Below are 21,050 nucleotides of genomic sequence, written 5' to 3'. Positions count from 1 at the left end.
TTCTCAGTATATAATATTTTCCCTTTTGGGGACTTGTTATTTGCTCTTAGAATTGCAATCATGTATTTATTTGTTTGGAGGGTTGTTTCATATATACCTCTCTCCATATTCTGTATGTGTTAATTTTATTCATTTTCATATATGAAAGTCAGACCATTTTTATCAATACCATTATTTTTGCAGGGTTTGTTTTTGTTTGTTTGTTTGTTGAGGAGCTAGGGCTTGTTTTTTGGTTTTGTTTTTGTTTTTGTATTAGATAGGGTCTCACTATGTAGTCTCGGCCAGCCTAAAACTTTGAGAGTTCAGTTCATACGCCTCTGCTTCGTGTGTTGGGATTAAAGGTGTGCCACCATGCTGGGGACACAGGGTTTGTTGAATAAGTAAGTAGAGTAGTGATCAGAGCTATGGAAATTATTTCAGTTTAGAGAATTCAGCATAACAGCCAAGTTTACATATTGGAAAGTTCATTTGGGCAGTAGTGCTGATGAATGAATGGAGGATAGTGATTGAAGAGTCAGGCCATATAATAAGTTACCATAATAATCCAGGTAAGAGACAACGAAGAAGCCAGCCTAAGGCAGTCGGAGTGGAAAATAAGTAAATTTTTTAAATCCCTGTGAAGTAAAATGAATAGGATTTGGGCTTGGGGTGGATTCTTTGTCTTGTCTGGTATGGATTAGGTTGCCAGCACTACAAAGAGTCAAAATAATGACAGTAATGGGGGTAATAACTAGTGATACTTTCAAACTGGTTAGCCAGAAATTGAGAAAATTATGTCTAAGTATCTTGGTAAGACTATAGTAAGCCATCAGAAAGATTCAGCTTTCAGGAAAAGCAAATAGTCATAGGGAAAAGGAGCTATGGAAGATAACCTTAAATGTCGGCTTTGAAGTTATTTTAGTGTGAGTTCTCTTCCTATTAAGGAATACTTAAAAGTTTAACATGGTGGTATCTTTTTGTTGTTTCGTTTTTATTTTTAATTATTTATTTTTGTTTTATGTGCATTGGTGTTTAGCCTGCACAAATGTCTGTGTGAGGGTGTCAGCTCTTTGGAGCCACAGACAGTTGTGAACTGCTATGTGCATGCTGGGAGTTGAACCCAGGTCCTCTAGAAGAGCAGACAGTGCTCTTAACCACTGAGCCATCTCTCCAGCCCTAGTGGCATATGTTTTTAATCCCAGGACCTGGGAAGCACAGACAAGTGTATCTCTTGTGCGTTTTAGGCCAGCCAAGTCTGCATAGTGAGACTGTGTCATTAAATACATCTAGGGAAGAATGAGGAAGAAGAGAAGGGGGGTCGGGGAGATGGAATTAACTTATAAGGAAAGAGGTTTGACTGAGCTCTGGAGGCATCTGCTTGCCTTTTAGTAAGGGTCATATGCTACCATGTGCTACTCTGTACATTGCAATAAATAAACAAATAAATAAATAAGTGTGGATGGACAGGCAGAGGCATACTGAAGACAAATGTCAAGTAGGAAAACTAGAGCTAGCTAAGGAAACCATATTGGGTTGGTAACAGCTTACCCTACAAGTAACTTAATATAATCCTCTGAGGAAGAAGTCACTCAGTTCTTCAAGGTGACATGAACCCACAAGTGAGGACTCTCTATTCATTTTGCAAACACCTGTCTGCAGCATAGACAGCTAGTGATGTATGTAATTATTCAAAGGAAAAAAGGTCCATCAGTGAGATGAACTCATTGAACCATGTAACCTTTTTCTCTTTGGCAATTACCCCGATTTAAAAAAAAAAATCTGGGAACTTCTATTGGGAAGAAAACAATATAGAAAGTACCTGGTCACCTAGATAATGATAAATATACATTCTGCTGCATAAACATCAAACCTTAAAATAATGAAATAAAATGTGGAGTTAGGCTTTGTTGCTCAAGCTGATTGACATCTTGTGCTGAAACAGACCTGTTTTAGCCTCCACGATAGCTGGGGCACAGGAGCACATCTTCATTCCTGACCTTGTCTCAGTTGTTTCCATTTTCTTTCTTTCTTTTTTTTTTTCCAAGACAGGGTTTCTCTGTGTAGCCTTGGCTGTCCTGAACTCACTTTGTAGACCAGGCTGGCCTCGAACTCACAGTGATCCGCCAGCCTCTGCCTCTTGAGTACTGGGATGAAAGGCGTGCGCCACCACGCCCGGCTAATCAATATATTTTCTAAGTAAACAAAATGATAAGGAAAAATATCAGACATTGTTATTTGAGTAAAATATTTTCTCATATTTACAAAATGTAAAGTTGTGGGTAAACACATGGATGGCTCTCCTGTGCTAATTATGGACAGAGTGTAATGATATCTATGATGGGTTTTGCTGCCTAGAAATAATTACATATGATATATACAACTTTTAACATATGATTTTTATGTATATTATGTATTTCCTTATTAAAAATAGTATGGAGAAAATGGAAGGGGGAATAATGTAATTATATTATAATCTCAAAAAATAAAAATTATAAAAACTAATAATAAAGGGCAGAGGATATAGCTCTTGCTTCATGTATGCAAGGTCATATTCACAAAATTTAAAGTTGTGTACAGATACATGGATGTTTAACATCCATACATTAGACATTAAAATATATGTTACATATGTATATTCTATATTATACATTATATAGCAACAATAGCCTATATACAACAAATACATAACAAACACATACATATATATTTATAACATACATGTATATTATGTAATTATATATAATGTATAATTATATATAATATGTCATTTCATATATATATAATTTTATTTGAGACAGGTTCTCACTATGTAGTGCTGGCTGATCTAAAACTTACTATGTAGACCAGGATGTTATTGAATTCACAGAGAACTGCCTGCCTCCACCTCTCCGGTGCTGGGATTAAAGGTGTGCTCCAACATGATCCCCTTTGAATACATACACACAACAGTTTAAGACTCAGTATGTTCTCCATGCTTGGCCCTAAATTAAATTCAGGTATTGTTGAGTACCTGAGACTACAGGCATGTGTTGCATGCCTATAAAAACAATACATTTCAATGAGAAGTTAAATTTTTTGTTTTACTTCTGTGTCTAATTGTCATGCTTATTGTCCTAAAAGGAAAATCTTTTATAACTAATATGTATTATATAAAATATGTGTTCATTAATATTATTACTTATATGTTATTAAAGTTTACAAATACTTTTCAGATATTTAGGCAAGTTATTTTTGGTTTTTCAAGGCAGGGTTTCTCTTTGTAGCCCTGGGTATCCTGGAACTCACTCAGTAGGTCAGGTTGGCCTTGAAATCAGAGATCCTCTTGCCTCTGCCTCCCAAGTGCTGGGATTAAAGATATACACCACCACTCCCCCTTATTTTATTTTTTTTAAATAGTTTTTTAGAAGAATTAATTTTGGGGAGGCAGAAGAGTATATAGTTTTGTATGAGTTTAAGTATTTTCCATGATTGAGCAAATTGTTTTACACTTATTACAGTGATAATTGTTAAGTAAATGCTAATAAAATGACCGTGTCATTTTACCTATGTGGGCTTCTGTAGTGTTAAATAATTGGTCTATATAGGAGGCTAGTCAGTCATCAGAACCTAGGAAAACCAATTTTACTAATTCTTCTGGGTAGATTGAGAAGTGGAAAAATTAGGCTTGTCATGAATTAAATATATATTTCTTTAAGAATCGAGTTTAGGACAACCAAGGCTACACAGAGAAATCCTGTCTTGAAAAACCATTTAAAAAATTATACTTTCTTTTTTCAAAGATTTATTTATTATGTATACAGTGCTCTGCCTGCATGTACATCTGCAGGCCAGAAGAGGGCATCAGATCACTTTATAGATTGTGAGCCACCATGTGGTCGCTGGGAATTGAACTCAGAACCTCCGGAAAAGCAGTCAGTTCTCTTAACCTCTGAGCCAGCTCTCCAGCTCCCCCCTCCCCCCCCAAAAAAAATCATACTTCTGTACTATTACAAATTAAAATTTTAATAATATTATCATGAGAATATTATGTTAATGCCTATTTACACAACACTTGAGAATTGACACCAGGACCTTGCATGCTCTAAGCAAGAGCTATATCCTTTGTCCTTTATTATTAATTAAAAAATTTTTTGAGACTAGAATATAATTATATTACGTCCCTCTTCCATTTTTTTCTGTATTATTTTTATTGGCAGAGTCTAAATACCCAGCCTGGCCTCAGACTTGATGTCGTTCTGCCTCCACCCTTAAGTAGATGCTGGGTTTACAGCCACTACCATGTCTTACTCAAATAGTATTTTAGGTAGTCATTAAATATATACTAAATTTAAATTTTTTAATAAGTAATGTTGAAGCCAGTTATATTAATGGGAAACGTCAGTTTACCACCTCAGAACACATCTATAAATAGTGTATTTTAAAGTCTAGTGGACAAAAGATAGTGAGATGAGACTTCACTTTAGATTCTGTGTATTTGTTAGATTTACTGTCTACCAGTTGGAATGAAATGACTAATATGTTCTGCCTCATCTGACAGTAAAGACAAAAATTATAAATGTGATAAGTATTAAAGAAAGATATATATATACATATATATTTATATGCATGTGTGTTTTGTCTGCATGTATGTCTGCACATCATGTGTGTGACTGGTGCTCATGGAGGCCAAGGGAGGCATTGGATTCCCCAGAACTGGAGTTACAGGTGGTTGTGACCTTCCATATCTGTGCTGGGAATCAAATCTGGGTCCTTTGTAAGAGCAGCCAGTGCTCATAACTTCAGACATTTCTTTAGCCCCCAAAGGACATCTATTCTTAGCTAAAGAATTCTAAGCCGGGTATGGTGGCACATGTGTTTAATCCCAGCACTCAGGCGGTAGAGGCAGGCAATCTCTGTGAGTTTGAAGCCAGCTCTCTACAAAGAGAGTTCCAGGGTAGCTAGAGAAACCCTGTCTTGAAAAATGAAACAAACAAACAAACAAACAAATGACATTCTGAGAAAACTCATTTTGGTAAATTGTATATAGTCATACAATGCTAGGAAGAGTGGATTGAGGAAAGTTAGAAATAAGTTCTAATCCTTGGATATAAACACACACTAGTACTGCATTTGAGAAGCCAGATTCTGAGTTGTGTACTGTTTCTACCAGAGACATGGCTTATTTGCAGCTATATGGGAATCCTTAAAGTCAGAATACTGACCTTTGAGTAACCACTGGAGGACTCCACTTCATTCGTGTGGTGGTTGGCCAGTTTAAGCCAAAGCTGAGGAGTTCTTTAAGAGTTGAAAGGAACAGTATTAATCACTGTACTCATTTTATGATTGTATGAATATTGCTCCATTTTATGGCTGTGCTTGATTAATTTTGTAAGTGACTCTAAGAAAGAGGTTGTGACTGTTTATTGCCTGGAGACTTCTTGCTAGGAGAGATTGGCAGAGTGTTGTACAAATGTTAAGGAAATGTTTCTACACCGTTCTCTTCCTTGCTTTTGTTTACTATATTTCTATAGTAACAACATGAATTTATGTAACTGCTTTTTAAATTTTCTTCAAAAAAGAATAGGTTTTTGGGGGTTGAGGTTGAAGGTTGGTTAGAAAAGCAGTGTTGAGTTCCCTGGAGCTAGAGTTACAGGAAGTTATGTGTGACCTATTGTGGTTTCTTGGAATTGAACTCATGTCTTCTAGGAGAGCAGTACACTTGCTCTTAAAACGCCCTCCCTTTTTTCCCCCTCAGGACAGGGTCTCACTGTGTAGCCTTGGCTGGCCTTGAACTCAGATCCACCAGCCTCTGCCTCCCTGGTGCTGGACTTAATGATGTGTGCCACCATACCCTCCATTTCTTCTTTAACTTAGAGGGAAAATAAATGACAAAATATTTTGTAAAATATTCTGAGAGAACCAGTTCCAGCTCTGCTTGTGTCCTTGATCATCCCAGGCTTTACCACCTACCCCAGTCACAGCAGCCTTAAAACAACAGTGGCTTTGTCATCAGTGGGACAAGAATCTCAATCGCACAACTAAAGGGAAAACTATGTGTAGACAAATGACTCAGTCTTGGCACTATTGTAAAAGAAGAAAAGTAGCTCATTGTTGTATCAGTCTTGGAATGGATGCCAAGAAAAAGATAGCCCAGACGAGTTCTCTCTTTGGAGACAGCCAGCTAAAGGATCTGATATTTGGCTTTGTGTGTCCAGTTCTATTCCGTGTCTGTTCTCATGTCTCCACAAGATGTTAATGACCATCAAATGGGAAGTTTTAAAGTTCTATTTCATTCTGTCCTTGAATATCCATTTGGGGGAGAGGGCTTTGAATAGTCTCTACACTTTCTGTGGCTTTTTTTTTTTTTCCATTTTGTTTGAATGAGTAAATGATTAATTTAGAGACAGAGACTTATTAAGTAGCCTTGACTGGTTTAACACTCACTATGCAAACCAGGGTGTAGTCAAATTTAGAGCAATCCACTTGTCTTTGCCTCTTGAATGCTGGGGTCATAGATGTGTTCAGCCTGGCCCAGCCAAATGGGAAGTTTTTCTTTTGAGACAAGGTCTCACTCTGTAGGCCTGGTTTTTACTGTGGAACACAGGCTGGCCTTGAAATCTTGGAGGTCCTCCTGTCTTAGCCCCCAAAGTGCTGGGATTACAGGTGTGAGCACCATGCCCACCTTTATTTGCATATTTATTTATTATTTGTTTGTTTGTTTGGTTTTTCAACACAGGGTTTCTTTGTGTAGCCTTGGCTGTCCTGGACTCCCTTTGTAGACCAGGCTGGCCTCAAAAGTCACAAAGATCTGGCTGCCCCTGCCTCCCAAGTGTTTGGATTAAAGGCATGCGCCACCACACATTTCTTAAGACATTATATATGGTTGATGCACCCTATAAAATTTTAAGGTGAAATTACTGTCCATTATTAAGACATAGCTTTTTAGAAAAATTATTGAAGAATAAAAACTGAAATATACTAAAATATTGAAGGAATTTTTAGAAAATCCCAAAGCACAGGACACTGCTGCGGTGCCATGGAGTGTCCTGAGAGAGCAAAGACTCAGCAGCATCTAACTGCGGCATCTGAGCGGCTCTGTGCAGAGAGCCCTTGCAGCTTAAACTTCAGCCACTGCTGATCCTTCCTGGTGCTCAAGCAACTAAAAAGTCCAGTGTGGGTACCAGCTTATAATGTATGTCACTGCATGTTAATAGCTTTCAGTTCTTTAATGAGAGGGTGTGGTTTTCAGTATGTTTGATTTCCCTCTAAATTTGAGGGAGTCATGTACACAAAGCTAGAAATTGATACTGTTGCTTTGAACTTTAAATCAGAACCCTAATATGAGCAAAAGTTATGACAACAACCTAACTTAAGTTCTTTTAAATTTTAGGAAATGTCATATGTTTACTGGTTTCAGAGACTTTTTCAAATGTTTTAAACACAATTTTCAGATAACAATAATGAAAGGCTGAGCCCCAAACCAGGGACAGGTGAACCAGTTTTAAGTTTGCACTACAGCACAGAAGGAACAACTACAAGCACAATAAAACTGAACTTTACAGATGAATGGTAAGTTAACACTTTTGCGGTGGCATTTTTAGCTGCTTTGTAGAATTGTTTTAGATATGCTTTTTTTCTGTGCTTCATTTTATGTTTTGTTTTCCTATACTGTATTGATTGTGAAACTATAGTATGTTTTAAATTTCTTGAAGAACTTGTATATATACAGATTAGGGGTCTGCGGAGAAAGCTCATTCTCAGTGGATAAGAGCCCTTGCTATGCAACCCTGAGCACTCAAATTGGAATCCTATAGCAATGTAAAAAGCTGAACATTGCTGCACATACCTGCACTTGCCTGTAATCCTAGCATTGGGAGCCAGAGACTGGCAGATCCCTTGAGCTCACTTCCTGATCAGTGAGAGACTGTCTCAAGCCCACAGGTGGAGAGCGATAGAGGAAGACACCCATCATCTCCATGTGGTGCATGTGCATGTTACACACACACACACTTACATGTACACAAAGCTAAGAAAAACCCATAAAACCCACCTGCATATCAGTTGTGAAATCAGATCTGAGAATTTATATTTCTAAAAATTTAGCAAATTGTGTTTGTTATCTTGGTATTTTTGTTCTGATAGAAAATACAAGCACTAATATACCTAAGAGAGCATTAATTTAAAATATTTTAGTTTTTATTCTCTCTGTGTATGGATATATACATATGTGCATGATTTTTGTTGTGCATTTTAGAATATAGTTTTAATTATACTGAATACGCTCCATTTTGTATTTGTTAAACTTAACTTTATAGTAAGCAGTATTAACTGTAACTAAACATTATTTTCTTTAGTTCCTTGTACTAATTGTTATTTTACTAGTCCATCCGTAGAGAGAATCTAGAATACTTATTCATTTCTTTTTAATTGGAAAACAAATTTACCATTTTTAACCCATTGAGGAGGAATGTCTTTCTTTTTAAAACTTTTCCTACTTTCAGCATCATATCTGAGATATATTTTCAGAAATGAACTATGCTTAGATCAAAAGAAGATATTGCCAATTTCTTTCTTTTTTGTTTCTTTTACTTTTGTTCTCTCTGTAAATCTACATTTCACTTCTTCTTTTTTAATGATGTAGTTGTTTTTACGTGCATTGGTTTGTTATTGTTTTGTTTGGTTTTGACTGTGAGGGTGTCAGATTCCCCTGGAACTGCAGTTATAGGTAGTTGTGAGCTGCAATGTGGGTGCAGCAAATTGAACCTGCATCTGTTGGGAGAGGTGGCAGTGCTCTCCTCTTTTTCCCCCCTGACATTATTTTTATCTAAAAAATTTCTTTCTAAGACAGAGAGTTTAAAAAAAAAAGGGGGGGGGGGGGAGCCAGGCGGATCTCCGTGAGTTTGAGGCCATCTGGTCTCCAAAGTGAGTCCAGGATAGCCAAGGCTACACAGAGAATCCCTGTCTCGAAAAACAAAACAAAACAAAACCAAAAGGACAGGGAATTTTACATTTTAGTTGTTTTACTTTTCATGTAGAGAGGGAACTGTGGAGATCAGCAGAGCTTCCTCAGAGTTCTGCACATGCAAGTTGGGTTTAAGTTCTGGTCCTCTCACCGATTTATTTCTAAAGGTCTTTGTCTTTTCACATTTCTGTTAGTGTATGAACAAACATATTTTGCTTTCTGTTCAGTGTATTTATTTTTTGACTCATGATTTTTAAATAATTTTACTTATTATTTAATTTATTATTAGGAAGTCTGGACTTTTATACTCAATGCTATGTAGGTTTTCTTTATTGACATTTGTTATTCATTCATGTATTAATTTAGCTGATTCTTACCATTTAAGAAGTCAGTTTATGTAAACATTTTATTATATTTCCCATTGTCTAGAGGCCTTTTGATCGAACATTATCCAAATAGTTATATTTAACCTTGTTTAATTTGAAATTTATGAATGTTGACAATATGGTATTTTTAAATATGTAATTATATGGTGGTATAGCTATATAAAGCTTTATTTAATAACTCATTTATAGGCATTTATAATTATCATTAATATACTAAATCAAGTTAATACATTAAATTTATATAAATACATCATATACTGTTACAATATATTTTGTGTACAAAAAAAATCACATGTATATTATTTATTAATACATAATTATATGTTGTGTGCTTGATTAATGTGTGATTATATTTTACTTTACTTAGTTCACTGACTTCCATGTGTATTTATGTTTAGATGCATTTTACAGTAAAGTCTGATTAAATAGGATTTTGAATGTTACTGGAAACTTGTGTCCCAAGGACTATTCTAGACATTGGAAATGCATAAATAAAAAAGTAGTTTAAAAAAAATCTGTGCCCTGCTGGAACTTACATTCTAGGTGGAGGAAGTGGACAGTAATTACAGCAAATGAGTACAGAGTAGAGCATGTTTGAAGCCATAAGTACAATGGAAGAAAATAGAGCTGGTAAGGACAATCAGAAAACCTAATGTAGGTTAGTCATCAGTGAGAAGGGAAGAACACTTTAGGCAGAGAGACATCCCACATAAGGTTTGGCAGAGCAGTCCTGTATGTTCAGGGGTTTTTTAGGAAGCTCAAGTATGTGAAATGGAGCAGAGGAGAGACAAATGAGTAACAGATAAGCTTAGCCAGAAAAGTAAAGAGGGTGCTTAAAAACATAAAAGATATTTTTGGTTCCTGTGTTCAAATTATACCATAGAGGTTGTAGAGGTGTAAAGGTAATCATATTCTACATACTATGTTTGAAGATTCAGTCAATGGGATTTCTTAATGACCCCAAGTGTTTTACCATAACATTTTAAAGTCATGACATCTGTGGTCCTGTTCCATAATACATAAGGTTCTCCTATTTATCACTTATGTGCCATCTCTTCTATTCTCGCCTTTCTATACAGGACTCCCTTCAGAACCATTCTAAGAAAAAGTTTTATTCTCTTTTTTTTTTCTTGAATGCTAATTTCACCTCAAATTACCGTAAATTATATTGTCATTCATCAGTTTGTCAAAGATTACCATTTTTATTTTCAAATTTTTCAATAAATTGTTGAAAATAAACCAAAACGTTAAAAACTATGATTCTTTATTTCAGTATTGTGTCTTGCTTTTAAGTGTCCCTAATGATAGATGAGGCATTATATTGTACTACAAAGTGGGCACTAACTTACAGCCTGCAGAAGCTCTAAACCCTGGTTTTCTAGTGGAAATAGACGCTCTTAAAGGAACCCAATTCTCAGATTTGTTGTGAAGATTTCATGGGATTTGACAGAGAAAGCACCTTAAACTTAGCATACTTTGTATATCATAAGCCCTGCATAGTTGATAGCCATAACAATACTCTTCTATAAATTGCTGTTCTAACAATTTGTCTCATTTTCTATTGTGGTCTCCATCCTTTCTTGTTGGTCTATGCAAGCTATTGTAGAACGAGGCAAGGGTGACAGCGTTTGGTTTCCATTTGTTGTCCATGTGTTCCAGGTGTTTGCTCTTCAGTTACTTGCAGGGATTGTGCCTTATGGTTTCCACCTTAATCTTCATTTTAGGAAACTGTGTCCTTCTCAGATTAGGGAAAGCTGCTCTCATCTTACTTTTGTGTTTTCCATAGTTTTATTATTAAAACCACCTGCTTAACAATTCTAGAATTATTTTTCTAGCAAGTGTATTGCTGAGTTACAGCATTAACTTTACACATGCTGTTCCTTTGTCCCAGTACCATTTATTGTTCAGTCTTCTCGCTTCATTGTGATTTATAACACCATATTGACTATTCTAATTGTGCCTGGTTGAATAATGTGTCTTTTCCACTAGGCTCTATTCCTATATTACTACCATAATATTTTAATCATCAAAACTATTGTACTCTAAGCATGTTATTTCTGTCTGTATTATATCTTTCCTGTTGATGAAAAATATTGTATCATATTTGGTTTTATCGACCACGATGACTTTGTATTCTTTTCTTGTTAAAAAGATATTTAGAGTGGCCAGAAAGATAATTCAGTAGTTAAGAACACTTGCTGTTGTTTTTATAAAGGGCATAGGTTTGGTTCTCAGCACTCATATGGTGGCTCACAACCATCTGTAACTCCATTTCAAAAGGATCAGATGCCTTCTTCTGGTTGTTTGACAGACTAGACACCCATGTAGTACATAGACATACATGCAGGCAAAAATCCCCACATATTAAAAATAAAAAAGGAAAGCTGGGTGTGGTGGCGCAAACCTTTAATCCCAGCACTCGGGAGGCAGAGGCAGGTGGGTCACTGTGAGTTGAGGCCAGCCTAGTCTACAAAGCAAGTCCAGCATAGCCAAGGCTACACAAAGAAACCTTGTCTCAAACAAACAAACAAACAAAACAAAACAAAGAAAAGATAAAAGGAAATTGACTCTTGTAATTGGCTTAAAGGGGATGATTTTACAGAATCTTGGCAAATAGTCCTTAGTAATTTCTTTTTTTACATTTATTTATTTTCTGCATGTGTATATTTGTTTCAGTGTGTCTCTTGGCATATATGTGGAAGCCAGAAGACATCTTGGGGGCTCTGCCCCCACTAGTGGGTTCCTGCTGTCATACTCTGGTCTTCAGGATCAGCAGCAAGCAGCTCACCCATAGCCATCTCCTTGGCTCTAAATTTGATTTTAATTTCAGATTGTTATACATCTTCCTCTTGTACACCTTCTTCTTACACATATGCCATGATTTTTTTATGGAATACTTACTAAACATTATTTATTTGAGTGGGTGTAATATTGTGCGATAGCCCAAAATGCTAATGGGATGCTGGCCATCATGAGGTGGGTATTAAAACTGAAATAGAAAATGTAATATCTTTCTACAAAGCTGTAATGTTCAGTAAACACATGTGCATGCGCCAGGACAGGCAGTGTTGTACTGGGGCAGTTAAAAAAGACTGAAGAAATGGCCAAGCTTCCATTCAACTTAAATTTCTGTAGGAACTGGGGTTGGAGGTGTGACATATTAGCATGTATGAAGTCCCTGTGGTTGATTCCCAACACACACACACACACACACACACACAGAGGAGGGGGGGAGACACACACACACACAGACAGACAGACTTAAGAGACACAGAAGTGTGTAGTCAATAACAGAAGCATCAAATAGTGAATTAAAGTGCCCTCATTTTAAAGTCTTTTTAATATGAAATGTACTGATCATCATGATTTCTCTCTTTTTTTTAATGGCCTTTCAAGTATTTATGTTCTGAATTTTCTAATATACTTTTAAGTTGTAAAATATAAAAGTTACATCAAAATTCCTCTCTTTTGGTCAAATCACTTATTTTGTTGTGATACTAGGAGCAGCACAGCCTCAAGTTCCAGAGGAAATGGGAGCCATGGCAAATCCGAGGGTCAGGAGGAACCCTTGGTCCCACAGAGTGCTGTGCAGCCACCCGAAGGTGACAATGAAACAAGTAAGCTTATTTTGCTTTTTTCTTATAAGAAACCCCAGCGCTAGACACCTACCTCTTTCTGTTACCCCACAATGCTTCATCTTTGTCAGTTCTTTGTAGAGTGAGATCTTGTCTTTCTTTGAAATTTTATTTTGTGGGGGACACCACTGTGAAGGCAGCTCCCTCCTCCCACCTTTGCTTGGGTTGGTTCTAGGGATCAAACTCAGATCTCTAGGCTCACACTTAGCAAGTACCTTGACCCTTGAGCCACTTAGTGGCTCATGCTGACATTTTATGATCCAGAATTGGGCCATTTATTTAAAGAAATGTTGGAGTGTTTGTTTATATTTGTTTTTCTTTAAAAAACTAGATTTAATAATATTTTTTGCTTAATTCTAGGAGCTCCTGAAGAACTATCAGAGAAAAGAACGTTTTCAGAAAACCTCACTCAAAACCAGATAGATATAGGTGAGTTGTCTTGCTATCTTTAAGAACTTGGCTCATATACAAAACTAAACAGCCTTAGTCTGTGTAAATCTCTCCCGAGGCAAAGGTTTCTTCCACATGATGGCTGGGCCTTTTTCCTCTCCATGAAGTCTGATTCATATTAGAACATGTCAGTTCCTGAGTTAAGTAAAATGACAAACTGAACACATGACTGACTTATATCCCACTTTGTTTTCTGACAGCACAATCTGATAACTTCACAACTGAGCCATTGGATTCTAACTCAGGAGAAAGGAATACCCCGAGTCTTGATAGCCCTCGTGGGGTTCCAGAAGAAGGCACTTTGTCGGAAACAGGCAGGGAAATTTCTGAGCAGACTAGCACTGAGAGTGCTGCCAATCATGCTAGCACCAGTCCTGAACCCCCATCCCAAACAGAAGCCATTGCGCCTTTAGCTCGTGAAGACACATCAGCCAGGGACTCTGCTCTCCAGGACACAGACGACAGCGATGATGACCCGGTCCTGATCCCTGGTGCAAGATATCGAGCAGGACCTGGAGATAGGTTGGTATATTTTTAATTAGTATAGACTTTTTAAAAAGTGTAATTGACAAGAGTTTGAAGTCAAATGAAAGTCTTTCCATTTTTAAAGTTGTTTCCTCTAGAGGTGTCACAATCATATATGCCACATAAGAGTTTTTAAACTGTAAATGATTTCACACATTCTGAGCAAACTATATGATGACATGAATAGAAAGTCTCTTTGCTCAATATTTCTGCCACTGAGGCTTGTGCCTCAGTTTACAGATCAAGAGAGGAATACTGAGAATGGGTATCAGGTCACTTAAAAATTAAGGTTACATTTAGTTTTCAGATTGTCCTGTACAGATTATGGCTTTTGGGTTTTTGCTTGTTTGTTTATTCAGATGGAGGACTCACTATGTAGCCCTGGCTGTCCTGGAACTTGCTCTGTAGATCATGTTGGCCTCAAACTCAGAGATCCACCTGCCTCTGCCTCCCAAGTGCTGGGATTAAAAGCGTGTGCCACCAAGCATGTGCCACCAAGCCTGTTTTTATTTTAATGTTACTTTTTTTCTTTTCCTTTTTTTTAAGATTAATTAATTATTTATTGTTTTGTCCTGGATAGTTGGAACTTTGTTTTTCTCTGCTTTATAATAATGTAAGGACTCAATTAAGAAACTAAAAAGGTATGAGATGGGTAATAAATATTGTAGCAACAATAGAGAGTTGAATTGTTAGTGTGTGTATGATTTTTCCATTAGATTTTATGTAAACAGAAGGAAACATTTATTTTAGAAAATAAAATACATTTTAATGATCTTTTAAAATGACTAAGCCTGGTGGTACAAGCCTGTAATCCCAGATACTTGGGAGCTTGCAGCAGAAGGATTCCAAGTTCAGGGTCTGCCTGTGCATCTTAGTGAGATTGTCTCAAACTAAGAAGTAAAACAAAAGAGATGGGAATAGCCCTCACTTGTTAGCAGGGGCTTATGTTCACTCTCTGGTACCTAGGAAGAAAATAGTTGCAAACCAAACATGTGGGAACCTGTCTGGGTGATTAGTACCGGAAAAATCCAGTTCTATCTTTAAAGTCCTAATTCACACAGGAGTGAAGTTCTGTTTGGACCATTTCACTTTTTTATGTGTTGAATAGACTGTTGTTTATCAAACATGCAGTTTATATTTCTGACTTAATTAACAAGATTATATATTATACACACTTACATGTGTAATGAGAAGATTATTATACTACTAAAAATAGCAATCTGTCCAGGCATGGTAGCTCATACCTGTAATCTGAGTACTTGGAAGGCTAAGGCAGGAGGACTGCTGTGAGTTCAAGGCCAGCTTGAGTTACATAGCTAACAGTACAGGGTAGCCTGGGCTGCAGAATGAATCATGTTCAAAATTCAAAACCAAAACAGTGGCAATGCTTTGTAATTGTGAAAACATCATAACTTGGGTTTGAATCTACCTTCACCATCTACCAGCAGCTTTTCTTATGCATGGTACTTATTAATTCAAAAACTCAGTTTTCTTATATATGAAGTGGAGTTATGATTACCTAAAATTGTTGTACAAATTTAAGTTGAGTCAATTAAAAGACCTGTCTCACATTGTAAAGTCTGATACATGTCTTAAGCAACCAATGTATTTTTCTGTATAAGGGTACCTAATCCTGAAAAGACAATTACAGTAAGACAGGCTCAGCCAGCAGCAGTAATGCATGCCTATAATTTTAGCTAATTGGGAGACTGAGGCAGAAAAGTTATGTTTGAGGTCTAACTTAGGCAATTTAGAGAAGCCCTCTCACAAGGTAAAAAGCAAAAAGGAATGCTCTAAGGAATACTTTCAGCTCAGGGAAACCACCTTTGCTAACCATGGAAGCATAGTACCTTCAATCAAGTTTGGGAAATGCTTACTTTGTGAAGATTCTGTTCAAATAATCTTTCCTTATATTTGTACTTAAAGATTAATAAAATACTTGCCACATGTTAATCATCAACCTCCCTTGATTTTTGATTGATTGGTTACTTGGTTGTTTTGTTTTGAAATAGAGGGTTACTATTAGTCCTGGCTGGCTGTCTAACTCAGGCTGACCTTGAACTTCTCAATTCAAGTGCTGAGATTACAGGCATGTTCCACTAACCCCTCAGCATTATTTATATACTTTTTTTTAGCAAAGAAAAATTTAACACTGGTTGTGGTGGCTCACTCCTATATTCCCAGCACTCAGGGAGGCAGTGGCAGACAGATCTCTGTGAGTTCAATACCAGGCTGGTCTACAAAGCAAGTCCAGGACAGCCAGGGCTACACAGAGAAACCCTGTCTTCAAAAACCAAAAAGAAAAAAGAAATTGCTTCTTTCCACAGTGATTAAGGGATCCTTAATAGATTGTTACTACTTAATATATACAGGATAAGTTACCACAAGCATAACACAATTCAAAAGTCAAATTGGTGGTTTCTCATTCTCTTAAGGTTTGATCTACCATAAAGTTGGTACCTGACAACTTGATTAACTTAGAAAATGCAGTTGTTGAATTAGATTAGCCAAATATTTAGGATTGATAATTATGATTAGTCAAATATTATGATTACATCCATATTTTAAGCTTTTAAAGACTAGATACAATTTGATAATCTATATAATCCTTATTTTGGCCTGCATATTACTTAGCTTTTACAGGACATAAAATTTAGACTAGTAACAAATAATAATAAAATTCCTAATTTTCAGGAAACTTAATTTATTGGAGAAGAAAGTATAGAAATCATTCAAAGCAAAGCTAAGTATCTGAAACTAAGTAAAATGCTGCATGTATAAGCACACCCATCCAAGGTAACACCAGGGCCACCGTAGTCCTCTTCTGGCATTATAGATGTTTCCTTCATGATTTGCTGTCTTTCCCCAGGTTTGTTTTTTCTTTTGTTTCATTTTGGTTTTTTTGAACCATTTATTGTTGTTGTTGTCATCTCACTTTGTAGTCCAGGGCATTTGAATTCAAAGTAATTCTCCTGCTTTGAAGCCTCTGAAGTGGTGGTCTCACAGGCGTGAGCTTCCACATCTAGCCTCTCCTAGCTCCTTACCAAAATCTTGTAAGTGACAAAAACAAAGAACTCTCTCAACTGGGTTTCCTGCGGTGTCTCCCTTCATTAGCAGCACTGCTGTGTAATCAGAGCTCCCTGAGTAATGAATGTGCCTGCTGAGTCTGCCCTCTGCTTTATCCCTGAGGCTGTTGCCAGCTTGCTACTCTATAGCAAGATACCACTTGCCATGGCCTCAGGCCTGGTTTGTTCCTTCTAAATTTGAAGGTAGATAATAGATTGACTTGTATTTTAAAAGGAACAATTTTTTAAAATTTTACTTCTAAGCACACAAATCATTTACCATCTTATAAGATTAGCAATATTTGGACTACTCTCTGTCTCTGAAGAGGCTAAGGTACATCCCACACATTGATGAAATGTCCAGCTAACAGAATGCATGCTGTAGAGGTCACGCTCCTGCCATTTGGCCACTCCAGGCCCAGTCTAGAATTCTAATGTGTTGTCAGTGTGCCCCAGAACAGTTCCTGCTGCAATTAAAAAAGCCCAGAGAGAAATGATCCTCACGATAAGTATGGTAAAAGTCAAATAGTTAAATACATAATTAAATTTTTATTTTATTTTAATTTATATAAGAACTATATAGTATATCTCACACTTTTGCCCCAATTTTAATTTTCACTTTCATTGTATGCTAAATTTATACTTTTAAATGGAACTTTAAAGGTGTCATGTAGTTAAGCTGTTGACCTATATCTGAACACTGAAGCAGGCCTTGCACTGCAGAGTAGTGGTTTCTATAACACAGCTCTTTACAGTCTTTTTGCATTTTTTGAGTTAGGCTCTCTTGAACCCCAAGTTGGCCTTCAACTTGCTATGTATTTGAAGGTGGCTTTTGATTCTTGATCCTCCCACCCATATCTACAGTGTAAGATTACAAACATGGGCCACCAAACTTGACTCTTAACATTCTTAAAGTTTTGTTAAATATAAAGTGGGTTTGCATTCTGGGGCTGAAATCAAGCATAAAAAGGCAATGCCTCAGCAAATAAAGACCATAGCAATCATATGGATATTTTTAAATGTGGAGCACTCTTCTCGACCTAGAGCAAATCTATATAAAAACAACTGGAAGAGCCACAGGTATTCAGACGTTTTTCCCAAAGGGCCAGATAGTAAGTAATTTAGGCTTTGCTGGCCAGGAGGTAAAGTGGAAACTACTACATAGGCACTTAAATATCTATTTTAAATTTAGCCATTTAAAAATGAGAAAACTGTCCTTAACTTAAAGGTCATTTAAAAAAAAAAATGCTTCCAGTTTGCTGATCCTTGCTTTATAGTCACAGAGAGAACGTGCTATATCTAGTATAATGTCTTTACTGGCAGAAATCCAAACTTTAAAAAATGGGCCCTTACATAAACCATTAAATAGAAAATAAATTGATTTTTAAAAAATACATTGTGTTCACTAATGGTGGTATTAAAGACAAGTAAAATAAGTCTGTTGATTCCTTCACTATTTCACATGCTGGTTGTGAACATCAGAGTGTGCCATGGAAATGAGAGAGTGCCTCGCCTTTCTTTGTTTTCTTTTTTAGACAATATCTTGTGTCTAGCCCTGGCTGGCCTGGAGCTTGCAGTGTAGCCCTGGCTAGCTGGGAACTCAGAGAGCTGTTGGCTTCTGCCCCCAGGGCATTTGGATTAAAGGCAGTACCATACCCGACAAGCTTTTCTCTTAGGTAATTTTCATGTAAGCTCCTCTCACAATGCCAGCTACGTCATGGAATAAATGGAATGATGACTTTTCTTGCTAAATCAAGAAAACAAAATTACTCTGAAAAAATACATAAAGTCCTTAGTGCGCTATATAGCTAAAATGTTATAGTTCTAATGAGTCTTTCCTAAAGGTTTAAAGTATTAATCCTGTATTGCTTCATGATTTTTAAAGTATATGTCATTTACATAGAAATTTTTGTCTAGCTAGCCTTTCCAAACTCTCTGAAGCTAGAATTCTTTTTACTATAAATATGCCAACATCTTGTCACTCATTATAACCAGCTCATTCTGTATTGCTAATGATTTCACTTGCTTTATTAAAGAAAATTGCAGAGGAAATCATCAAAGAGAATAATTAGGGTCTCTAGGGAGCTAAAAACCCTGGTCCTGGGTTTGCTTGTTCCAGTTTTGTGCCTAGGACAAATGAGTCAGCTTCATTGTTTATTTCCCAGAGTGCAGTTCAACCTTGAGCTTCTACAACTGGAGGTGTTCAAAGTAAGTCCTACATTCCCCACACTATGGTAGGATTAGGGCTAACATATTTAAAATGTAAGACAGATTCAGCCTGGCCTTCCTTCTGGTATATGTTTCTTTGATTTCTTCCTGCACGTTTCTTTGGGTGACATTCCTCACTTCATTGACTATCACAAAGGGAAACAAAAGTCCTTTAGACTGAGATGATTGATGACAAAAGTGGTGACTGTTTTGCTTTACATATTTGGTTCTTTGAAATCTTTGTAAGTGACTTTAGTTATTGTGTTCCCTTCACTAGATTTAATATCAGAGGAACCACAGTAGGTGATAGAATAATGAGGTAATTCAGTATGCTCCTTCATTTCTTCTTTATGATGAATTTGCCAGGTCCTCTCTTCCACGGCTAACCACCTTTCCTATTAACAGTTAATACTTTGTATTTACTGAACTTGTAAGTGCTAAGCATCATAAACAGGTTGCTTTTCACAAACTGTATTTATCTGCATGTGCTGCATGGGAGTAGAATGAAAAGAATTTTCATGTGTGAAGATGTAACTGCTGTTCACTTGAGTGTGGTGACAAGTAACTATAGTCTAAAATGGGGTACTTCAAATATTGGTTACTTTTTTTGATAGTTGGTCAAAGAATGCAACTTAGATGTTCTTACAAACTTGATTGGCATAATAATTAGCAGGTTTTGTTATTCATATATTCTTTTTGTTCAAGTCTTAATTCTGCGCTAGGTTTTAAGATTCTGATTTTTCAGTGACATTTTCTTACAAGTACCTAAATAATTTAGGAATATCATATACCAAGATAATCTACAACCCTTAAATATATCTCTAATTGAAAACCTGACAGTGGTACACGGGTTTTTTTTAGTAGAACATTAAAGTGAACGCCATATTTTAGCAGTCCTCTACCCAAGTCTACTTACAAAAAAAAAAAAAAAAAAAAATTAGCCAAACTAAGAAGTGGCATGTTTGTAGGTATTATCAGTTTCTAAAACAAACTAGTACATAAAATCAGAATGTAAAAATAGTTTCCTATATGGAATTCAGAAATAGTGAGATAAGCCAAAAATTTACATAGATCTATAGTAATTCCTGCGTAAAGCCTATCCTCAGGACCTTGATGTAAGTTTGAACTCATTTTTGCTTTAGAAAAAGATTTTTTACTATTATCACATGTATATTTGAGGCCACACCTGCTACGTTATCAGCATGGCAATCAGGACAACTTTGTGGGGTCCATTCTCCTTCCACTTTTATGAGGGTTCCAGAGACTAAATCCAGGTCACCAGCTAAGCCCTCATTTTTGTTTTTATGCTTGTGTTTGTAGGCTGTATATTTGAAGTCGATAATTTGCAAATGATTCTGTTACTGCTATTTATAATTTAATGACACCAAAATGGAACTTATTTCAGGGCTTTTTGATGTTTTTAACTTAATACTAAACTTTATCCTAAGTGCTCAAAACGGTTTTCTGCTTTTAAAATGAAGATTGCACTAAAAAGTAACATGTTGCTTTAAGTGGATCTAAGAAAGGCTAAAACCATATAGACAATGTGAAAAAGAAAGGCTGATGTTGAAACAGAAAATGTCACCACACTTCTTCTTTGAGTGAATGAAGTAAGATTGATTCTTCCTTGGTTAGTTTTTATGTAGAGATTTCTTAGATAAAAATTTAATTAACAGCTTTTATTAATTTCTGCTGAAATAAGTTAGAAAAATAAAATCACAGATAAAGAAAGTTCTCTCAAAACTTATATTTTATAAATATGCTTTCCTGTATGCTACATACCATATTATCTGTTTCTTTGAATAATAAATGGTAGTTGTCCTTTGCTCTTTGTCTACTGCAATCTCACCCTATCTCTTAG

General features: G+C 36.3%; 1 protein-coding gene across 4 annotated transcripts in view; it reads left to right on the top strand.

The window, feature by feature from the left end:
- The window catches only part of Dcaf6 (DDB1 and CUL4 associated factor 6), a 102,946-nt gene that overhangs the window by 68,036 nt on the left and 13,860 nt on the right, over positions 1 to 21,050 (top strand). For 3 of the 4 annotated variants that reach the window (XM_051147762.1, XM_051147763.1, XM_051147764.1), the window contains 4 exons: positions 7,410 to 7,527; positions 12,808 to 12,923; positions 13,302 to 13,370; positions 13,592 to 13,913. In XM_051147762.1, the coding sequence (XP_051003719.1) occupies positions 7,410 to 7,527; positions 12,808 to 12,923; positions 13,302 to 13,370; positions 13,592 to 13,913 (625 nt within the window). Of the gene's footprint in view, positions 1 to 7,409; positions 7,528 to 12,807; positions 12,924 to 13,301; positions 13,371 to 13,591; positions 13,914 to 19,466; positions 19,528 to 21,050 lie in introns of those variants that run through there. The other variant, XM_051147765.1, reaches the window with a different exon arrangement.

Source organism: Acomys russatus, chromosome 6 (genome assembly GCF_903995435.1).
Source record: "Acomys russatus chromosome 6, mAcoRus1.1, whole genome shotgun sequence".
NCBI classification, from domain to species: domain Eukaryota; kingdom Metazoa; phylum Chordata; class Mammalia; order Rodentia; family Muridae; genus Acomys; species Acomys russatus.
The sequence above is the reverse complement of the archived record's forward strand: the minus strand, read 5'-3'. Positions and strand labels throughout refer to the sequence as shown.